The sequence below is a fragment of the Colias eurytheme genome, chromosome 3 (assembly GCF_061535395.1).
Source record: "Colias eurytheme isolate Ceu_HAF_F1 chromosome 3, ilColEury1 Martin Lab GWU primary, whole genome shotgun sequence".
Lineage (NCBI taxonomy): Eukaryota > Metazoa > Arthropoda > Insecta > Lepidoptera > Pieridae > Colias > Colias eurytheme.
In genome coordinates, this window is record NC_142982.1 from 6,802,505 (window position 1) to 6,825,201 (window position 22,697).

Below are 22,697 nucleotides of genomic sequence, written 5' to 3' on the forward strand. Positions count from 1 at the left end.
ACGATTTGCTGGTTGGGGTGTCTTTGTATGTATTTTACACGGAGTTTAAAAGTAGAAGTTTTCTTATAAAATATACAACAGTAAAGACACTGAGACATCCTAAAATATGTTCGAGGCAATTTAAGTACTTTTATTGAAAAATTCAAAGAAAATCTAAGTTAAAATAGCCTTACTTTGATGAAATTTTATGCGTATATGGCGTCGAATTTCTAGTTCTTACAACAGAGATAAAAAAAATAAAAAAATACACACTAAATGATAGATTAATGCATAAAAATTTGCAATAAAAAAAATACATATGATATGTTTTATGAAAGAAATGGAATAATTTAAAGTTCTCTAGAATTTTCGATTATATAATCGAAAGGAACAGAAATAAAATTGAAATGCCATTTTACCGGTTAGCTAAAGTTAAAAATTCATTTATGGGCCAAGGTATACTTTTTTACAACAGAATTCCTCATAGTATTAAAGAGTTTAGTAGTGCTAAATAATTTAAAAATTATGTAAAAAACGTATTAGTTCAGAGAGCCTATTACAGCATTAAGGAATATATGGAAGATAAAAACCCATGGAGGGTTGTCGCGTAAAAACCACAGGACAGTAATTCTTTGGCATATTATGATAATATATACGTACAGTTACTTACATATTTTGTAAAATTTAATTGTTATACTGAAATGATTTAAAAGAGCAACGTTTCTTGCCGATTCTTCTCCATAGATACTGCTTTCCGAATCGGTGGAAATGTTAATTTAAATATGTATTGACGTTTCAAAAGTGCTTCTCGAAGAAGTCTAATTGAATAAATAAATGTTTGAGTTTGAGTTTGAAAATTCCCGTATATACTTACTTAGCGTGTATTCCGTTATGCACTGCGACCACTGTAAGGTGTGACGTCAATTCAGTATACTGTGAAGCCGTTCCTTTATAGCCAGTTATACTGGTTACGATTTAAAACGGAACGCAATCCAGTATACTGTCAGCCGCATTTTTTGACGCAGCATTCAAATGAGTGTATTAAAGTTTTCTAGAACATAAAAATAAACTGTTTTGGAGTACTGTCCAATTAAAAATATTTTAATTAATATTAATTGTAAATTGAATTTATAATATAATAAAAGTAAGTACTTTTTCATAAAAAAGAATAAAAAAGAACTTTCAGCTCGTATTGAACATTTTCAACACAGTCTAATAAAGTTAATTTTTGCAATTCTTCCATTGTTTTATTTATTAATCGAAACTAATTACAGAACTTTAAAATTTTCTGATTATACTGTAGCTTTGTTTATAAGATGTTAGGCACTCGAGTGGTTTTGACTGATCATATTAATTATTACTTGCTCTGTGGACTGATTACGTGATCAAAGTACTGCGAGTACCTTACCTCAAAAACGCCAGTGCTCACAGTAGAATATGGCGGCGATTAATGACGTCATAAATTTCCCTAGGGTACTGCGGCAGTATACTGGCAGTCCATAACGGAACGAATTTTTCTACAGTGATAGCACTGTGCAGTGGTTGCAGTGCATATCGGAAGACACCCTTACAATCTCTGAGCTTACAATACTACTTACTTATAATATTAATTTTGTGGTCGTCGTAACTTGTACGCTGCTCCAATATGCAACATGGAACGCGTACCTACCTAGGTACGCGATGTATTGTTGTTTCATTCATGTATTCTTTGTTTGAAATTAACATATTGAATAAAGAACAGCTTCAAATGGTACGGGAGCTATTAACGTTAAAAAAAAAGTCATTTTAGTATAGTTGGTTTTTTGATATACTGTTCCTCTTGCTATTTCGGTTAGAGTCCGGGCTGTCTGGCTGGTCGCAGTGGTTGCGTTTTTTAGTGCGCATCTTATCTGCACAGGATAATTTCCTTAATTTTAAGTCATTTTTTAACGCGTAATTTTTAATATTTTGCCTTTAGATAGATCCATCAGACATAATTTTTTTATTGCAAGACGTTTTTTTCGTTGTTAAATAGGTGCCAGACGCAATGTTTTATTTCGTTTTTATAAAAAATTCAAATTATTTTAGAATGTCTGTAAATTTCATATTATGTTCTTCAAACATAATATAATCTTAAATTAATTAGCCAGACGCTAATTCAATTGTTAAGTATTAAATATGTATAAATAAAAACGTAGTGAAAGTAGGTAAGTATAACAATTTGATGATTGTGTATATGGAGAGATAGTTTAAAGTGCAAGAGAGATAGAAAGGGTCGGCCGCGAAAATTAAATAACAATAAAAAATAACTTTTTGTTTCTAAAATATACGATGCATAGAAATTGAATTGTTCCAACTCTAGGATTCCCTGTGTTGTGGGAACAAGTACCTTCCATTGGTACATTTTATTCCTTAGGCTAAAAAATAAACTATTAGGGTACATCAACAATCTTCTATACAAAACAATTTTTTTTATAACTAACTAGCGCCCCGCCTGGCCCTGGCTTCGTACGGGTGCAATGCTGATGCTAAATACACTACAGAAAAACTGTGAACGTTGAATATAAATATTAAATACATAGCGGCCCGCTCCGGCTTCACACGGGTATAAAATATATAGCCGGGCGGCCGGCCGGTACCGCCGCAAACGCTACGTCCCGCAATTTTTAACCTTTTGAACGCCAATGACATCTATAGATGTCATGCGCAATCGTGCCCTGTGCGCCAACGACACCTATACATGCCAAGAAATAGATCATAGATAAATACAAATTAAACATATTAAACCTTTACTTTTACGTGTTTTATTTATACAGTTTATGAACTGAATCCCCAGTTATTACATAATTGTACACAGTAAACAAAATTGCCAAGTAGTTATTCAAATATTTGATGACAAAAAATAACTTAATTAATGGCTAAAAAAGCATGTTCTCTCGCGCCAATGACATGTATACGTGCCTACTAGTGATGTAGTGTAATATTCAAGTATACTCTGTCCATTATATTATTTGCTTTTTGACAGCTCCACGCCTATGAAGGATTGTATTGTCTATGTTAAAATGTCATACAAATAATTATTGTACTTCATGGACCGGCCCCGCCCACTTAGTGATGTCTACACAGAATTATTCAATGATGGGTCGATAGATTATAATAATCGATAGAAATACTCTTTAAAATATATCCGATACAGAAAAACTCTTCTAATAAGTTATATCATTTAAACATAAAGACAACCAAATTGTAAGATAGAAACCAATAAATAATAAAATATTAGTTTAGTTTAGTTTTAACATAAAATGCATAGATATGTGGTCTTATTATCACATATCTTTTTAGTACATTTACGTTGTAATTATTATTAACGTACCTAATTCGATTTTTGATAATATTTTGAATTTATAATTGAAATGGTATCACAATCGATAATCTTTTAGACATCACTTCTGGTATCACCCGTCGAGCTGTCAAAAAGCAATTCTTATAGTGGACAGACTATAACTTCATTAAAATTTCAGCGAAATTACTCTAATTCGCTTAATTTTTGTAATAACTACAAAAAAAATATATAAGCTTAGTCACTGAGAAAAAAGGTAAATACTACATTCTTTGGTATAATACCATATTGTCTATATTGTGGATATTGTTGATTTGAATATTTTCCTTTTCGCCAATCATGCGCATCCCTAGCACAGTATCGATATGCAATCCCTTCTGCGCCATTGACATGAATAGATGTCGGACTGGTGACGTCGTAAGCGCGTGCCGTGTTGTTAAGTGCGGAAAGTTGTAAAAATATTTTATCGAGTAGCGGGCGAGTGAGCGAGCAGTTTTCAAAATTTATTACCTAATAAGTCTAATCAGTGCCTTTATTAGAATATTCTTATGATACAAATTGTCGCTATGTCATATCAAAATATGGTAATTGACCTAAATAGGTACCTACATATAATTAGTATTTGTAATAACTCAAGTATTAAACTAAATGATTGGAAAATAAATATGTAGTTTTAATGCAATTCCCTTTATTTAAAGGTAATAGTTGTTTTGATATTTACAAATAAACACTCCACAATAATACCTATAGTTCATATAAACTTAATAAATAAACTCGATAAGTTATAATAATATACAGCTACACATCCCTAATCAGAAGCGAGAGATTATAAAAAAAAGGATGGTTGCCCGCGCCATTGGCATGTATACATGCCAATGGGGCGTAACTGATAGAGAATAGTGCTGTAACTTGCTGCAATTTTATATGTATTTTTGTATCTCAAAAGGTTGATTTTTTTTGTTGATAGTTGCTATAAATGTGGTCTTAAGTTTTTACAGTAGGAGATGAGGTTAAATAAATATTATTTTTGTGTTATAAGCTGTTTATTCAAATATTCAGACGTGAATTATTATGTTTATCGATAACATTATGGACTCCCTACTATTTTCAAGGTTATCTCATTGAATTTGTGGCTTGGCAGTTGGCGTGGAGGGCACGGCGATGCGTTTTTGCTCTGGCGGTCAAAAGGTTAAATCTGTAATATCTTCGAAAATATTCACTTAAATCATACGGTGTAAAGGGCCATATAGATCTATATTAAATGAACAATGTATTCAAGGTCTTTAATTGGTTAAGGATTAATGCTGTACCTATTGGTTAAAATCGCTTCGAAAATTAGCCATTATTGTCGTAAAAAGTAAATGACAAAAAAAAGTTATTGCGGGTTATCCATAAGAGATAGACATATACTATCACGGACTTTTCTGTAGACCCTTTCAATGTGTACTATTATAGTTAGTACATTATTTTGATAAAACTCGTAGGGTGAACCCTACGAGTTTTATCATTTGCTTGCGTTTGCACTGTATGTGGAAAAAATGTAATTATTTACGACATCACATTAGAAACCTCAAAAATAACAGTACTTTTCCACTATTTAATGGGTGTTATTATACATATAAACCTTCCTCTTGAATCACTCTATCTATTAAAAAAACCGCATCAAAATCCGTTGCGTAGTTTCAAAGATTTAAAGGGACATAGGGACAGAGAAAGCGACTTTGTTTTATACCATGTAGTGATGATGATAACAATATTAATTCATTAATCTTAATATATATACATAAATCTCGTGTCATAATGTTTGTCCTCAATGGACTCCTAAACCACTTAACCGATTATAGGTAATAAAATTCGCACACCATGTGCAGTTCGATCCAACTTGAGAGATAGGATAGTTTAAACATGTAGGTACCACGGGCGAAGCCGGGGCGGACCGCTAGTATACTAGCTATATAAATTCATGCTAACTACTTTAGTTAAATTCAATACAAACTTAAACATGCGAGTGTATGTGTGTTCACGTGTGTGTGTCGTGTGTGGTGTGGTGTGTGATGATGATGATGATTATGAAGATGGCTTTTAAAGTTTAACAATGTAATTGTTTAACCTTCATTGATATAGATTTTATTCTATTTTCAATGTATGGTAACTTTAATATTTTATTTTTCACTTTTATGTTTTTTTTTTTCATTTTAGCTTTTATTTATAAGAACAAGTGTAAATAATATTGCATTCTTGCAATTATTTCCTGTCGCATAATCAAAATACACTTGCTGATGAGCTGCATGCTTCATTACTTTTTTTATTTATACATAATATTATTTAATACTTAACAATCGAATTAGCGTCTGGCTAATTAATTTTAGATTATATTATGTTTGAAGAACATAATATGAAGTTTAAAAAATTAAAATTATTTTAGAATGTCTGTACATTCTAAAATAATTTTAATTTTTTATAAAAACGAAATAAAAAATTGCGTCTGGTACCTATTTAACAACGAAAAAAACGTCTTGCAATAAAAAAACTATGTCTGATGGATCTATCTAAAGGCAAAATATTAAAAATTACGCGTTAAAAAATGACTTAAAATTAAGGAAATTATCCTGTACAGATAAGATGCGCACTACTAAACGCAACCACTGCGACCAGCCAGACAGCCCGGACTCTAACCGAAATAGCAAGAGGAACAGCATATCAAAGAACCAACTATCAACCAACTATACTAAAATTCTCACTTGTCAACGTCGGTAGCTCCTATACGAAAAGTTTGGTTATTTTAATTATTTGATCAGCTGTATTATATTATATTATTATATTATATATTGTATGTATATTATATTATATTATAACATGATAGTTCGATATTGATTTAAATGATTATAAAACTCATATTACGTAAGTATTTACGTATTATTGATATATTTTCTACTACCTATCCATAAATTGTTTTTGTTAAATATGTATTTTGTTAAATATGCTTTCCGCCCGCGGCTTCGCCCACGTTTTCAACGAAAAACTCGCATAGTTCCCGCTATAATTTTTAAAATCTTCCAAAAAAATTCAACCTGCTCGGAGAGTGCAGCGATTACCTAAAAGATACAATTTATCAAAACCATATCAAAACTCATTCATTGCCAAAAAATAAGAAATAAAAAAGATAACTACCTATGTACCTACCTAGTTATTAATAAATTATTTCTTAATTTAAAATATTTATTACCTATTCTTTTTTTATTTTAGGAATTTTACTGAATATTTTATTTTAATCAAATGAAATAACAATATTATACTATACATTAATAATATATTTGCGAGCAAGTCTGTATCTAGCCTAGAAAACAATCGCGTTGGTGCAAATGTTAGGTAAGGTAACATTTGTGAGAGGTTTTGCAATTTAAAATTAGTTGCTAACGACATGCGCTGAACTATGAAAAGTTGCAAAATTAGCAACATTACTCAGTAATTACTAATTAATAAGTAAGTACATTTATTTTTCAAATTTCAATTCCTATGAGAATGATATAATTATTAATTAATCATTTCTCATGATTATTCGATTGCAGTAGGAACTAGGAACGTTAACAAACTTATTTACTTTTTTTACCTTTATTTTTCATTATTTACAGCATAAGATTTTTAAGCTATTGCATAGCTTTTATTTCAGACTTTGAGCGCGGCGACCGAATGTAAAAATTCCGTAACGTAACGATAAAACCTAACACCCACTCCAACCGGCACAGCGATGCGATGCTATGCAATAGCTTTACCGCGGCAGTCCTCGAGTACCACACGTATTTTTTTTATTAATCTTCTAAAATTTAAAGTGTTGTCATATATAATACAATTAATTACCATAATAAATGCCTAAATGCACGTTTAGACATTGACTTTAAGGCCTGAATCGGGTAGAATTCCCTTTTAATAAAAATTCCCAAAATTGAGAGTTCGTTGAAAATTCGTTGAGGAAAATTTCAAAATAAATAGGTATTTTGCTAAATTAAGTCTTCGTGACAAAAAAACTAAGAAATGAGGTATTAAGGGCCAACATTACAAATCTCGCAGTCTCAGAGCTTGTCGGCCAGTGACCGGCTTTGACCGCAAGTTTTTCTTTTGTTATTGGTGCGTTGGTACCATGTTCGTTCCTAAGTACCTACCTGATAATGTGACGTAGCAAAATTAAAAATATTTCACATACCTACATATCCAGTCGTATATTGAAGTATAACATCTTTAGTTGCATATATTCTTTCAACTAGAAAAAAAAACTGAGCTACTGATGATGAGATACTGTTATCTTCTTAATATACCTATATAAATCTCGTGTCACAATGTTTGTCCTCAATGGACTCCTAAACCACTTAACAGATTATAATAAAATTCGCACACCATGTGCAGTTTGATCCAACTTGAGAGATATTTATATATATATATATATTATAATTTATATATTATGAGACATGTTTTATCCCGGAAATCCCACGGGAAAGGGAACTATGCGGGGTTTTCTCTGAAAACGCGGGCGAAACCGCGGGCGGAAAGCTAGTTGTTATATAATAACTTGAGCGGTATGAATTTCAGTAAAGTGACTATAACGAACGAAACAAGCGATGAATTTTGGTTGATAATAAAAAACAGATTGATCGTACTAAAAGTGGGTTGTGCTTAATCCATTTAAGATTTAAGAATATATTAGATAAGATTCTACTTCTCTAACCGATCGACTTAATTATTAGGTGAGCGACTAAACTATTAAGTGAGCTACTAGAAATACATGTAACATACTAGATTAGGTACATTGTTTCATTTAATTAAATAGTTATTTCATGATATTAAAAAAATAATTTGGAAAATCCAAAAGTGCACGCCTCATAATTTTTTTTTAATAAATATTTATTAATTATTATTTTTTTTATTTAATAACAATTAAACCACATCGAATCAGACCCTGAAAAATGAAAGGGTTCTATTCCTGAGCATACTCAAGCGTAAGAGAAAAAAAAAGACTCGATTAGTAAAGTATTTCGGTCGCTATCGTGTTAACAAGAAAAAGGATCCGCACATACAGACACACGGACGTCCAAGACAGAACTTTTTTAAACTGTTTTTTAACTAGTTTAAATAACAAAAATGACATCAAAAATATCATGAACGTTAAAAATAGTGTTTTTTCTTAATATGTGTGTGTATGTATTATTTTACAAGTGCAATGTATGATACATAAAGACATTTTAAGTTTGAAAAATCAGATGTTTTGCGCGAAGTGACAGTAGTACCCACCTCAACGCTTCGCTTAGGAGGCGTGCAATAGTACCCACCTCAACGCTTCGCTTATGAGGCGTGCAATAGAACGCATAGTTCCCATTTAAGATAAAATGGCGCTCATTGAGGTAGTATAAATAAATCAGATCCTAAATAAGGAAAAAAAAGCAGGACGTAATAAATGTAGGTAATACATCTTATGTCGCTCAAATATTATGAAGCGACTCATAGTCATATTGCATTTTATTTAACTCAAATTAATGTTTTTTAGTCGCTGTTCTATTGATTTTTCATCACTCGCAGTCAGTCAATCCTACTTACCTAGTAATTCTGTAACCCCAATCAATTATTTTTGTCACATGAAACTTGAATTTACAGTTACCTACTCGTTTAAATTCCACCCCTTGTTTATTAAAGCGGGACGTTTTTGTAAAAAGTTTGGGGTTTCACTGAGTAGATTTTTCAGACGTTTTAAATCTTGGCGCTATCAATCCTAGGGGGTAGATTTTATTTGCGCATCAGAGATTACACAACAATGATAACTATAAAAGCGTACGAAAAGAAAGGTTCACTCTGGTAACTGGTTCACTCTTTTACACTTTTCGCGCAAAATGCGGGACAGTCAATGTTGGATGTAATCCCGTGTGTCAGGAGGGGCAAATAATAGAGGGATAGAAACGAAAAGGTGGGCTAATTACTTGCTAATTCAGATATTCCACTAATCAAATTATAAGTTATTGCATTGTTTCAATATATTTTTGTGGTACATCTAGAGGACACCAGTCATTCTTTAACACGGTATAGCATGCCTCTCTCTATTTCTCAACACGACCCAGTTACGTTTACCACACACACCCCTCCACGGCATTGACATCTCTACCACCTGCCAGATATACTAGAAGTATGCTGTCGGTATGTACCCATAATATACACCCATGCCGATTCAATACATTGCAACAATTGTATTAAGCAATATATACAAAATTCAGTATCAGTATTATGACAGAGCTATATTTGGCACAAGCTTTCAAATTATACATAGAACCGAAAGGCGAAAGTTGACCCTGAATGTAATATATCTAACAAATTAATGTTCGATTTCATAATGGTTACAAATTAATCAAGTTACGAAACAAGTAAGTAGTTAATTTATACAAAAACAAATAATTGTATTCCGTACCTGCTCATATTTAAAATTACTTCAAACAATTGTGTGTAAATTGCAAGTTTGTTTTATTTTTCTTTATCTCTCAACTCTCATAAGCATAAGGTAAACGTAATGCGATAGGCCGTTCTTATGCAATTTGATTCCACAGCTATTTTCTGTTGGTAAAATGTGTATGATTGCAATTTGCGATCCGGATTGGACTGCGGTATAAAAATTACAGCTATTTACAAAAGTGGGTAATAAATATAGTTAGAAAGTTATAAATTCTTCTTCCAGGAATAGGATTGTACAAAATTATTATCTAACCATCAAGGTTCAGCGATATTTAGTAATTTCGTGTAATAATTTGCAAATTTTTAGCAAGCCTTCCACAAAACCAGCATGGACTCGTAGTGACTGGTGAGTTTTGGCCGGATCACCGCTTGAGATGACGTTGGCATGGTGACATGGTCTATGTCTTTTTGGTAAAAATATCGAACTAGTGACTGGTGAGTTTTGGCCGGATCACCGCTTGAGATGACGTTGGCATGGTGACATGGTCTATGTCTTTTTGGTAAAAATATCGAACTTTTCAACGAAATCGGACCAGATTGCACTACTTAATTATGTTTCTCTCCATAATACACGGGTACCACCAGAAGGAAGGTACCCGGTCCTTTGGGAGGCTTACGTGGGGACACAGGTCCAACACGCAGAGGCCCTTTAGAGAATTTTAATGTGTTGTGGGACACCAGCCGCAGCCTGCCCATGACTGCACTATAGAGATACAGCCCTGGGCAGTCCGCGGCCGACGCAGGACTATTGTAAAATATGGGAATTAAAAATCTGGGTTATGGAAGGAGGTGTTCAGTGGATCGGTAGGTTGGGTCTATGGGGACTATGGACGTCTGCCTTTTCAATATTAAAAATTGAAAGTGATGGCAGACGGTGACTCGCCAGCTCGGTCGATGGGCTCCCAAAAAGGTTACCGAAAATGGCAACAACGGGGCAACATCAGCTGAGCGGCTAGGGGTGTAGAGAGGTGCGGCACCGGTTTCACCATCGCGGGCCCGTGGGCCCGGAGCGGGTTTCCCCGCTATTACGCCATTAGACACTTCCACCCCCGAGCATATAGCTCTGGCGGCTCCACTCTGGACGGCCAACAAAGGCAAGCCAGAGGTGGGGGATCCTGAACCTCGTCATTGTTCACTCCGAACTGCCACTGGGACAGCCCAGAGGTGAGGACAGGAACCTCCCCCGGGAGCGCTCGGTTCCCGCGGGGTCGCTACTCCCCGACACCTCGCCACAAGGTGCCCTGCGGGGTGACTGACTGCACGGCTGGGATATCACTGTAGATATGCCAACCGGGGGCGATGGGTTCGTCACATCCCTACGCCATAATTATGTTTATTATTATTTTTTATTGTCAATAAGGAAGCGCTTGACCACAATCTCGCCTGCTTAGCTCGCCTGATGTTAAGCTGAGATGTGGTCTAAGATTATACTTCTTTCGTCTCCTTCAATTGTTTTTGAGAGTTTGTATTTGAATGATTGATGAAATATTGAATGGTGATTATAATTTATATCATACTATAGTCCTTTTCACCTATGATGATTCCTGTGACACTTTATCGTGTTCCGAATTACGAATTTTATGTTTAAAAAGTCAAAATAATTTTAGTGCATAATATTTTTATTTTATGGCGGCATTATTACCAAAAATATAAAAATGAAACATCTTAAGCTTATAAATCAAAAACAGTATTGTTTAGTTTAATATAATGAAAAATAAAATAAAATAACACAAAAATATAATACCTACGCAATTCGTGTACATGAAATGGAACGTTGAAAAATCATAGGGTTGGAAAATCATATAATCGGCGCCCTTGTGATCATTTGTCAATCGAGTCAATCGTCTGTACGAGTGCGTCAGCCTTGTATACAAATTGCATTTTTATATTGATACTTTACGTGGTATTCTGTTATTGTTACTAATTGTTATTGTTGACTTTTTGTTGCTGTTGTTTGCTAAGTTTCCTTAGTTAATTGTTGGCGAAATGCCGAAAAAACTAATTTTGGTACTTTATTCAAATCGATTTCATTTCCATATATAGAATATTATCGATTATCGGAAACAATTGATACGATTTCAGTAACCGACATCTCTACACGTGTCAAAAATCGATGTGTCACAGAAATCATCTTAGGTGGAAAGGACTATAGCGACCCGCCCCGGCTTCGCACGGGTGTAATGGCGGCCGGCCGGTACCGCCGCAAACGCTACGTCCCGCAATTTTTAAATCTGTAATAACTAATATCTTCGAAAATATTCACTTAAATCATACGGTGTAAAAGGCCATATAGATCTATATTAAATGAACAATGTATTCAAGGTATTTAATTGGTTAAGGATTAATGCTGTATTGGTTAAAATCGCTTCGAAAATTAGCCATTATTTGTCGTAAAAAGTAAATGACAAAAAAAATTTATTGTGGGTTATCCATAAGAGATAGACAGATACCATCACGGACTTTTCTGTAGACCTTTTTAATGTGTACAATACTTAGTACATTATTTTGATAAAACTCGTAGGGTTCAGCCTGCGTTTGCAATGTAAGCGGAAAAAAATGTAATTATTTACGACATCACATTAGAAACCTCAAAAATAACAGTACCTACTTCTCCACTATTTAATGGATGTTATTATACATATAAACCTTCCTCTTGAATTACTCTATCTATTAAAAAAAACGCATCAAAATCCGTTGAGTTGCGTACGCTTAAATCTTTGAAACTATTCAAAGATTTAAGCGTACAAAGGTCAAAGGGACATAGGGACAGAGAAAGCGACTTTTTTATAGACTATGTAGTGATAGTGATCTACAAGATATCAACATAGTTAGTTACCTAGAAGAAAAAAGATATAATATGTCTGAGGAAAATTGCTCACACAGGAAGTTCTTATTATAGGTACCTACCAACAATAAAATAAAGATCTTATCACATAAACATGTAGGTACCACGGGCGAAGCCGGGGCGGACCGCTAGTAAAATATAAACCCTTATATCATAGATCCCTATTAGGTATAAGTGGTAGTGTCAGGATGAAATGCGATCAAGATAATACAGAAATTTTGTATTATAAATAGGTAATATCTTTCAACTGTCCAGAACTCCAGAATCTAAGCTGTTTACTTCACTGTTTTATTTTCCTACTATTTAATTAAGTATCCATAAATGCTGTAGGTACGCTTACGCACTCTGATAAAGGCGCAAAATGTTTTTCTAATTGATATTACCTACTCTAATTAGAGTCATTCGTTACGATATAACACCTTCAATGCATTACACGTTATCTTAAACAAATTCAATGTTTGTCTACTAAACTATAGTTAGGGGAAGTACCTACCTATCTCTTTTTATGTTTTGTTTGAAAAGTAATGGAATATCTGATTTCAAGAAAGATAACATTTTATGCTTTTATTTTGCAGGAAATAGGTATAAAATCATTGTATCTTATCGTCCACTTATAATCAATGAATACTTATCTAATTATCTTTGAATAGTCCGATTGTCGCCAAGAAGTGCTTTGATCTCGAAAATGGATTGATAGTAAATATCTACCTATTTTCAGTTACACTATTTAATTAATAATCTATACATATAATAAATCTATAGAAGGGTCAATTCTGTACATTGAAAAAATTGAAAAAATTAATAGCAGGGGGTGTTACTGGATCGATACCTAACCCAAATATGTGATTAAAAAATTTTTTGTCTGTCTGTCTGTCTGTATGTGAAGACATCACGTGAAAACTAACGGTTCGATTTCGATGAAACTTGGTATAATTATACCTTACTATCCTGGGCGTAAAATAGGATACTTTTTATTCTGAAAAAATACGAAGAAAAAAAAATAATCTTAATTTTTAAGTGTTAGGTATCCATAGACGTTGTTCTGTAGAACAAAAATTTTGGACCACTGTAAACGGGCCACCCTGTATTATTATCTATGATACAGCGTTGTTTATTTTTGTAGGAAAATTGGTATTTACTATTTTTCAACCCTTTAGATTACGTTGACGATTGTTTGTATTAATAAAACATCAGCATCACTCGTAGCAAGTAAACTTTACTAGTTACCTACCTAAAGCTTTAAATGGAAAATGGTTTTCTTAGCGGACGAACGAACTGATATAAAAATACCGGATTCATATTTAAAGTTAATAAATATTCAAATTTTTGAATTAGAATGTGATCGTAATCTATTAATTTCAAGGTCTCACCTTAGACATTTAAAAACACGAATAGCTAAATTTGAATGTACGCGGTGCGTTCACTTTGAAACTCATAGGTAGGTAACTAGGTAGCTGTTAGTGTACGTATCAGAAAACCTAACTGCAAAATAAATAATTTGGAAAATCCAAAAGTGCACGCCTCATAATTTTTTTTAATAATTATTTATGAATTATTATTTTTGTTTATTATTTTAATAACAATTAAACCACATCGAATCAGACCCTGAAAAATGAAAGGGTTCTATTCCTGAGCATACTCAAGCGTAAGAGAAAAAAAAAGACTCGATTAGTAGGTAAAGTATTTCGGTCGCTATCGTGTTAACAAGAAAATCCTCCGCACATACAGACACACGGACGTCCAAGACAGAACTGTTTTTTAACTAGTTTAAATAACAAAAATGACATCAAAAATATCATGAATGTTAAAAATAGTGTTTTTTCTTAATATGTGTGTGTACATGTATTATCTTAAAAGTGCAATGTATGATAGGTACATAAAGACATTTTAAGTTTGAAAAATCAGATGTTTTGCGCGAAGTGACAGTAGTAAGTACCCACCTCAACGCTTCGCTTATGAGGCGTGCAATATTCCTGTACCTATTTAATATAGATTTAACATTTCAATATTATTCCCAGAATTGAATATTTTTAATGGATAAATTATGCCAAAGAGTGTATATAGTTAATACCTTTAAATAATTATTAATCATGCAAATAAACAGAACAAAAAAGCACTAAAATAAATCTTGTTGCAGCTTTTCCGATCATCCAGAATTTTTTATGATGGCTTTCAAAAACAATCCTACTTGTGTCCTGTGTGGCGTTTATTATCAATCATTTGAAGAAACCTTATCCAAATAAAGGATTGTTAACATTGGCATTCATTCAGCTACGCTAACGTTTATAATAAAAAAAATCACAGCACAATTATTACCATCATATTTAGAGAAACGCTTATTGTTGAGATAATCGAAACTATAGTGTAGGTACTAGGTTCATACCTATTATTATCCCAAGTAGGTAATCTGACTCCAAGTTTAATACTGGGCAAATAATTACATATAGGTATGTAGGATTTAGGATAAATAATAAAATTGGTAGTTATGTGTAGTTAAGGTGCGAAAATATAATAAAGTAAAAAAAAAACAGTATTTTCTACATAAATTTATTTAATTATTTAATCTTAAAATGCGTCTTAACAAATAGATATTGTGAAATGTGATGATCTGTTTAACAGATTTAAAATAAAGATTTCATTAATATATTATATAGGTAATATTATGTATAATTTTCATTTATATTTTCCTCTCGTAACTAACTATATATATAACATTTCACTAAGATAAATGTGCGTAAACTCAATGACTATGCTTACTATCACATAAAAACAAAATGCAGAAATATTTTAAATACAAGATTCATATTAATTTACAAATGTAAATAAATCAAATAACACACATGACTTTAACAAATTTAATACCACAATACAAAACTTTTAACTCCAATATTTATTTATTATTTTTGACTAGCAATCGAGATATATATCTTTTGCTGTTTTCTTCTATGGTAGAAACATTTTTTAATTTGCCATTTTTTTAAACAATATTATGTAGGTATTTCACCTAAATGTTTTATTTAATTGCTAACATTGACATTCCTAAGAAAAGAATCATCTATAGGGTCAACCGGGGCAAATGCAACTAAAAAATAACAAGTTTCAAGTTTGATCGGTTGCAGTTATCTCCTTTTATATTTGGTCATTTATTTGACCCATTTAGTGATTTTTGTATTTATTCAAGATTATTTTCAACCAATCAAGCAATACAGTAGTCTTATAAATAACTGGTAGTGAGAATATTTCCTAAAATTGGTAGAAAAAGTTACATTAACCCCTAGTTGGGGGTAAATGCAACTAACTGCCATAGCTCTTCTTCTATTTCATATAAAATAACGAATATAGAATATATTTATGAGATTTCATGTTATTCATAGGATTTTGAACTGGATTACCGTGTAGCAAGGACGAGTTTTCAGGAAAAATCTTATTTTTCTGATTGTGGGGCAAATGCAACTATTTGTTAGAGAATTAGTGTGGGGAATGCAAAAAACTTATTCATCGATATATTTTTATTATTCTATATACATATACAATAACGTTATCTATACAATAACGTTGCGATCGTAGATGGCGCCGCATTATTTAGAGGAAAAACTCATGTACCTACTTTGATTTACCACTTTAAATCGCAACAAAAAAAAATAACAGTGTACTACCTACTAAGTCAATTTTAGTTTTTGGTCAGAACAAATAATATTCTTTGTGTTAAATATTGTTAAAAACGTAAACCAAACAAAATACGTTTATTAGTTAATCAACCGTTTACTAAAAATTACTTGAACAATCACAGAACTATCCTACCTATCGTTTTTAGTTACTTATATTCTTTAACCACGCTTTATCTAATTTGAATTTTACTTATGAACCCGTCTCTGGGTATAATATCGAAGAAATAATCGATGGTTCTTCTTTAATTAATCATAAAGAAAGTATATTTTGACTACCAAGAAGGATACATAATAAAAATATCGACACTGTCACATCACTAGTGTTTTTAGTTTCATACAAAAATATAAGGGGCTATTGTAACTAACCTCACAGTTGCAATAACCCCACAGTGAAATTTTCATGAGGCAATTGTAACTGCATCAATAACACAAAATAGAGTCAACTAACGCACTAAAAATATAAATGAAATAAGCTTAACGGCTTGTGATAATCGTGTCCAATCAAAAATACCTGCAAGAAATCACTCCTAAACAATTTTTTTGTCTGCAAAACTCGACACCTGTTTTTACGCACACCAACTTCAAAATAGCGGTTTGACACAATGGCCTATCAATCAAATAGTTTTCATCGTAGGGGCACCATCTAGTACTTGTAAGATTTATTAGTCGTTGAGTTATTGAATCATAGGTGGCGATTTATTACAACAACTCTAATAAATTAGTTATGATAACTAGTTGCCATAGCCCCATAGTTGCATTTGCCCCGGTTGACCCTATACTAGCAACTACAGTAGGTAATAGGATATTTTATAAATTCAGATGTAAAATTGCGAATGTTATCGATGAAAACAAATTTCGAACTCATTTATTTATAAGTAATCGTATTTGCATTCGTGGATAGTTTTGATAGTAGAATTCCAACTTGGTATGTCTACTCAATATCTACATAGTTTTACACTTATCAATACATTTTTTTTAAAAGCTTAACTAAGCATTAAGTAGGTACACATACTTACTTAAAAAAGCATTTGAAATATGTTTGAAATAAATGATTATAAAAGCTTATATTAATTCTTAATACTAAGTAAATAATAGGTAGGTACCTAAATATTTCTACCTTTTTTCATGACGTAAAATTTTCACTTTGTGGATATCAAACACCTGGAAAGGATATTATAACAACGAAGACAAAAACGATTATACAATAATTTACACATAATTAATGATATACTTACTTATATTCGTTATTTCTATGATAAGTTTATAAAAATATAAATACTATTTTTTACAAAAAATCTCTCCGTAAATTTTTGTTTTTAAGTACATATATGCATTCGAATACATATGCTTATAAAAATGATTTTATAAGAATTTTGTTATTGCAAAATTTTTCCCGACGATATAACTTAACTTAGAAACAACTATAGAAATAGGTACCATATATACGAGTATTTCAAAAAGCATTTAAAATAGTAGCAATGTTTTAAAATATGTATTTCCAATACATAAGGAATAGACTTAAAGTTTAAATAATATGTTTAAAACCAGGTTATTATCGAGCTGTGACCGACCTTGTACCAGATAAAATATCGTAATATATACCGGCATGAAATTGAGTAATGGAATGTAATACATATTACACAAGAGCATTCTGAACTTCAATTTTTCAATAATTATGGAATGTTTTGGTTTCAAACATACCAAACACTTACTTTCCGAGTTCTTTAATGATACAGATCTTATCTATTTAATCTTAATCGTTTTAATTATATTGGTATATTATCATTGCAGAGATAACTGAATTTGTCGAACCCATTGTAGACTATAGATAAATGAAATGAATTCTATGAAATTCAAAAGAAAAGGTAAACTTTTGGTATACAACCAATAAACATGATAAAAATAGTATTCCATAACACTAAGTTATGAATGTAGAGATCGCATATTATTAAAGGATAACAAATACAAAATCATTCTACTGTTACAGACTTCGCAAGATTTCTTGGGCAATCGACATTACATCCGCGCAAAACAGCTATGTGATATGCTAGTAATTGCATGGGAATAACAGTAAGCACTCCTTGAAGACAGTCAACTGTTTTAGGGACTTCGAGAACCCGGGACGCTAAGGCCATGGTCTCTGTATCACCTTTTTCGCAAACAACAATCGGCCGACCTTGACGCGCTGTCACTTGTTGCAATGCGTTCATACATTTTGTATAAACGGGATCACGCATTACTATCATCATAACTGGCATGGAATCATCAATTAGAGCAAGAGGTCCATGTTTCAATTCACCCGCCATTATACCTTCACTATGCATGTAGGTCAATTCTTTAACCTTGAGTGCACCTTCCAGACAAGTAGCAAAATTATATCCACGACCCATAATCAACAGAGAACGTTGGCGATACAGATCTTCCGCCAAAGCTTTTACTTCCGAATCTAACGCTAAAACTTCCTGAATCTTCTTATCTAATTCATGTAATCCAGCAATTATATCCGCGCGGCGCTTTTGGAGAGAAATTCTATCTTCACTAATAACTAAAGCAAACATAACAAGAGATACAAATTGAGATGTATAAGCTTTAGTTGATGCAACACCAATTTCCGGCCCAGCATTAATATGTACACCACAGTGAGACTCACGACAAATAGAACTGCCCACAGTATTTGTAATTCCCACAATCAAAGCTCCATGGCGCTTGCAATATCTAAGAGCCATTAAGGTATCTGCAGTTTCACCAGACTGAGAAATGAAGAAGCATACATCATCACGAAAAACTGGTGTATTCCTATCAAGGAAATCAGATGCCAATTCCACCATTACTGGAAGCTCTGTCAATTCTTCCAATAGTTGTCTTGTGGCTACAGCGCTATGGTAGCTGGTTCCACATCCAATCAACATCAACCGTCTGCAACGTTTAATTTCAGGTATATAGTCTTTTATTCCTCCGAGTGTGACTGCTCCATCAGCAAAGTTGAGACGTCCTCTCATTGTATTAACAATTGATTCTGATTGTTCAAATATTTCTTTTTGCATAAAATAATCATAATTTCCTTTCATAATCTGCTGCAACTCCAATTTTAAAGTTAAAATTTCACGTTGGTGGGGATCAGAACTGCTTCCTGACATACGGTGAATACTCAGAATACCATCTTTGATGTGTGCTACATCATCATCTTCAAAGTAAAGGACCCTGTTAGTGTGTTCAATCACAGCAGACGCATCTGAGGCAAAGAAATATTCAACATCTCTCTCCTCTTCAGGTTGGAACTGAGCATGGCTGTTAACACGTGGCAATGCAGGTACTACTCCACGAGTAGCCTTGTTATTATTGTACATAATAGGCACATGATCGCTGGAAAGGCTGCGTCTTGTTTTAATACCAACCAGTAAAGGGCTACCACGTCTGGTTGCTACACACTCATTTGGAAAGTAGCGAGACTTAAAGCATAAAGCAAAGGCACCTTCTAGTTGTTGAATTACCTGCTCAACCAGCTCTTGGAAGCTGTAGCCTTTGTGTTGGTTGTAAATATGATGCACCAGCTTTGCAATAGCCTCCGTGTCAGTCTGGGATTCAAAAATATATCCCTTGTTTTCTAGGAAAGTTTTAACTTCTTTATAGTTAGTAATGATACCATTATGGATAACAACAAATGCATTATCTTCTCCAGATCGTTGAGGATGAGAGTTGATAGCGCTTGGTTCTCCGTGAGTGGCCCAACGGGTATGAGCAATTCCACAATGAGATTCTACACATTCTTCGACCGCAAGTTCGACACTGCGTTCTTGGAGTAATTCTTCAAGCGCGGCTACTTTGCCTTGTTTTTTCACAACTGCAATATCTTTTTGATCCGCGGCGTCGACAGCGACGCCTGCAGAATCATAGCCACGGTATTCCAAACGCTTCAATCCATTCACAAGTAGCTCCAATATCTCCCGCCTGGTCTTAGGCGTTAGATGATTTATGTATGCGAAAATTCCACACATTATTAGCGAAGAACGTTTATTAGCCGCGAGTGCACTGAACCACAACCGACGAGAGACTGTGTTCAACTCAAAACACGTCTAACGTTGAAGGCCTTCGCCATTAACTCCTTCCACAAATTAAAGTTACTTTCACTTACGGCAAAGCACACGTCATCGTGTTTCGTTATCGTAGATACTCATTGGTAACGTAAATACGAGCGTACAGCGGCAAAACCAGTCTTCCAAACAATCCAAATGATTATTTCAAAATTCAATCTTGTCAATTGTCATTTATATTTTGACATGTTAATTTTTATGTCAACGTCAAAGAATTTGACGTCACTCCAGATCTATGAAGATGTTGTCATGTGTTAAATTATCAAATTATGAAGAATTTCAGGCGGGTAAGGACTTGTTTATCGTATACTAGCGTTTCGCCACGTCTTCGCCCGTGATGCATATTTACGTTACATATAAGAACCATCCTGGTACTTCAAGGAATATAATAAAAAAATAATTATCGAAATCGGTCCACCCATTCACGCGTGATGGTTTCATTTTTTTATAATATATAGAATATAGATTATACCATTATACATATTCTTTACATATTGTAATTAGATAATAATACTATTTAATTTACCTATATGATCTAAGCCTATAATTGCTATCCATACTTACTTGATCAATTGCTTGATCAATGCTTACTTTACCTACATGAAATTAAAATATTTATTATTTAATTTTCGTAGCTTAGTATATTTATTCATCTCAAAAATTGTATCACTAGCTATAAGGTACCTTATCATAAATAAATAAATAATACTAATATTATAAATGCGAAAGTAACTCTGTCTGTCTGTCTGTTACTCAATCACGCCTAAACTAGTTACTGAACCAATTTGCATTAAATTTGGTACGGATATTACGGTACGGATAGTACGGTTATTTTTATCATCATAAATAAAAAAATTGGTTGGCTGTAAAGTCGGTTTACTGACGATAGTTAAACGTGACAACGTCCGATTGTGCTTCTTTGTCGCTCTTTCCGCGCTCTCGCTTGCACTTCAAGTCTTACATGGAACGCCTCAGAGCGAGGTAACGCCGCATGAGTCATGTTTTTTCGTGCGTGCAGCCGGCTATATCGAATAGGCATGACGACAGTATCCATAAATGATCGAATTAGTGTTTTTAAGGGAAAATGTATCTTATATATGTCTAAATAAATTAAAAATAGTGACTTAGAAATATTAAAAACATTAAGATTAATGAGATTAGTATCGATAAAATAAAACATTGAAATTCTGCAGTCCGCCATTTTGACTGAAACACGCGTGACGTCACATCTATGTAAACAACTTCATGTCAGGTGTGTTTTGTTGTTATTCAGAATAATAATATTATAAATGCGAAAGTAACTCTGTCTGTCTGTCTGTTACTCAATCACGCCTAAACTACTGAACCAATTTTCATGAAATTTGGTATGGAGATATTTTGATACCCGAGAAAGGACATAGGCTACTTTTTATCCCCGGAAAATGACGCAATCCTGGAAATCTCACGGAAACGGGAACTATGCGGATTTTTCTTTGACAGCGCGGGCGAAGCCGCGGGCGGAAACCTAGTTCAGAATATGTTGAAAATACGCATTTTTATTTATTTTCTATTGTTTCACGTATAATTTATCGACTCAACAGAAATATAATTGCGAATTCACGAATACGTGGTTCGGGTTTCTCCGCACCAACTGTATACAATAATTTCTTATTGAAGTGAAACTTCTTTATCGACGTTGGAAAAAAATTGTGTAACATTTTTTCGTTACGCGCCATCTTTTTCTTATCCCTATCACGCGTGATTCGACGTAGGTACTTATAAGTATATTATTTTTTTTAAAATAAGGTCATAAAGATGTTTCACTTCTTACGTGTGTACACTAGTACACGCACACTTTTTTATTATTTTCTCGCTTGAAACAATTAGTAACACTTTTTTAGGCATTATTTTTATGTGGATTCACACTGCAATACTGCACACCACTTATAAACTTTGAAATTCGTTTCTATAACACATATTAATTATAAAATTGTTTAATTTTCTTCGCTATGCGTACAGATAATAACGTATTTAATAAAGAGTGACGTCACACCTACGCCATGACACCTGCGAGCTGTTTTGGCACAGTTAATAAATATTTTTTGAAAAATGGCTTTTATCTTCGTTAAAATTATATTACCGAAATACATATAGGGTTTTTCTTGTATAGTAAACGTATACACATTATGGAAGAGGATTTCAAAACCTTTCGTCATGCCTATTATAAGACGTCGTCACGTCAAAAAATGTAAAAACCCAGGCTTTTCGGAATGTCTGTTTCATGGGCGTAATACACTAAGATTAATTGCATATCTGTGTTTATAATAAAG

At 33.1% G+C, this 22,697-nt stretch overlaps 1 protein-coding gene across 1 annotated transcript; it reads right to left on the reverse strand.

The window, feature by feature from the left end:
• Positions 1-17,076: 17,076 nt before the first annotated feature.
• On the reverse strand, positions 17,077-20,528 carry LOC149909676 (glutamine--fructose-6-phosphate aminotransferase [isomerizing] 1-like). Its single transcript, XM_090119753.1, has one exon. The coding sequence runs from the start codon at positions 20,290-20,292 to the stop codon at positions 18,268-18,270; it is 2,025 nt and encodes a 674-aa protein (XP_089975879.1). The 5' UTR covers positions 20,293-20,528; the 3' UTR covers positions 17,077-18,267.
• Between the last annotated feature and the right edge of the window lie 2,169 nt (positions 20,529-22,697).

What these genes read in the sequence shown, in the direction of transcription:
- LOC149909676 (XM_090119753.1), bottom strand. Translation starts at nt 20,292, where the DNA reads ATGTGTGGAATTTTCGCATACATAAATCATCTAACGCCTAAGACCAGG.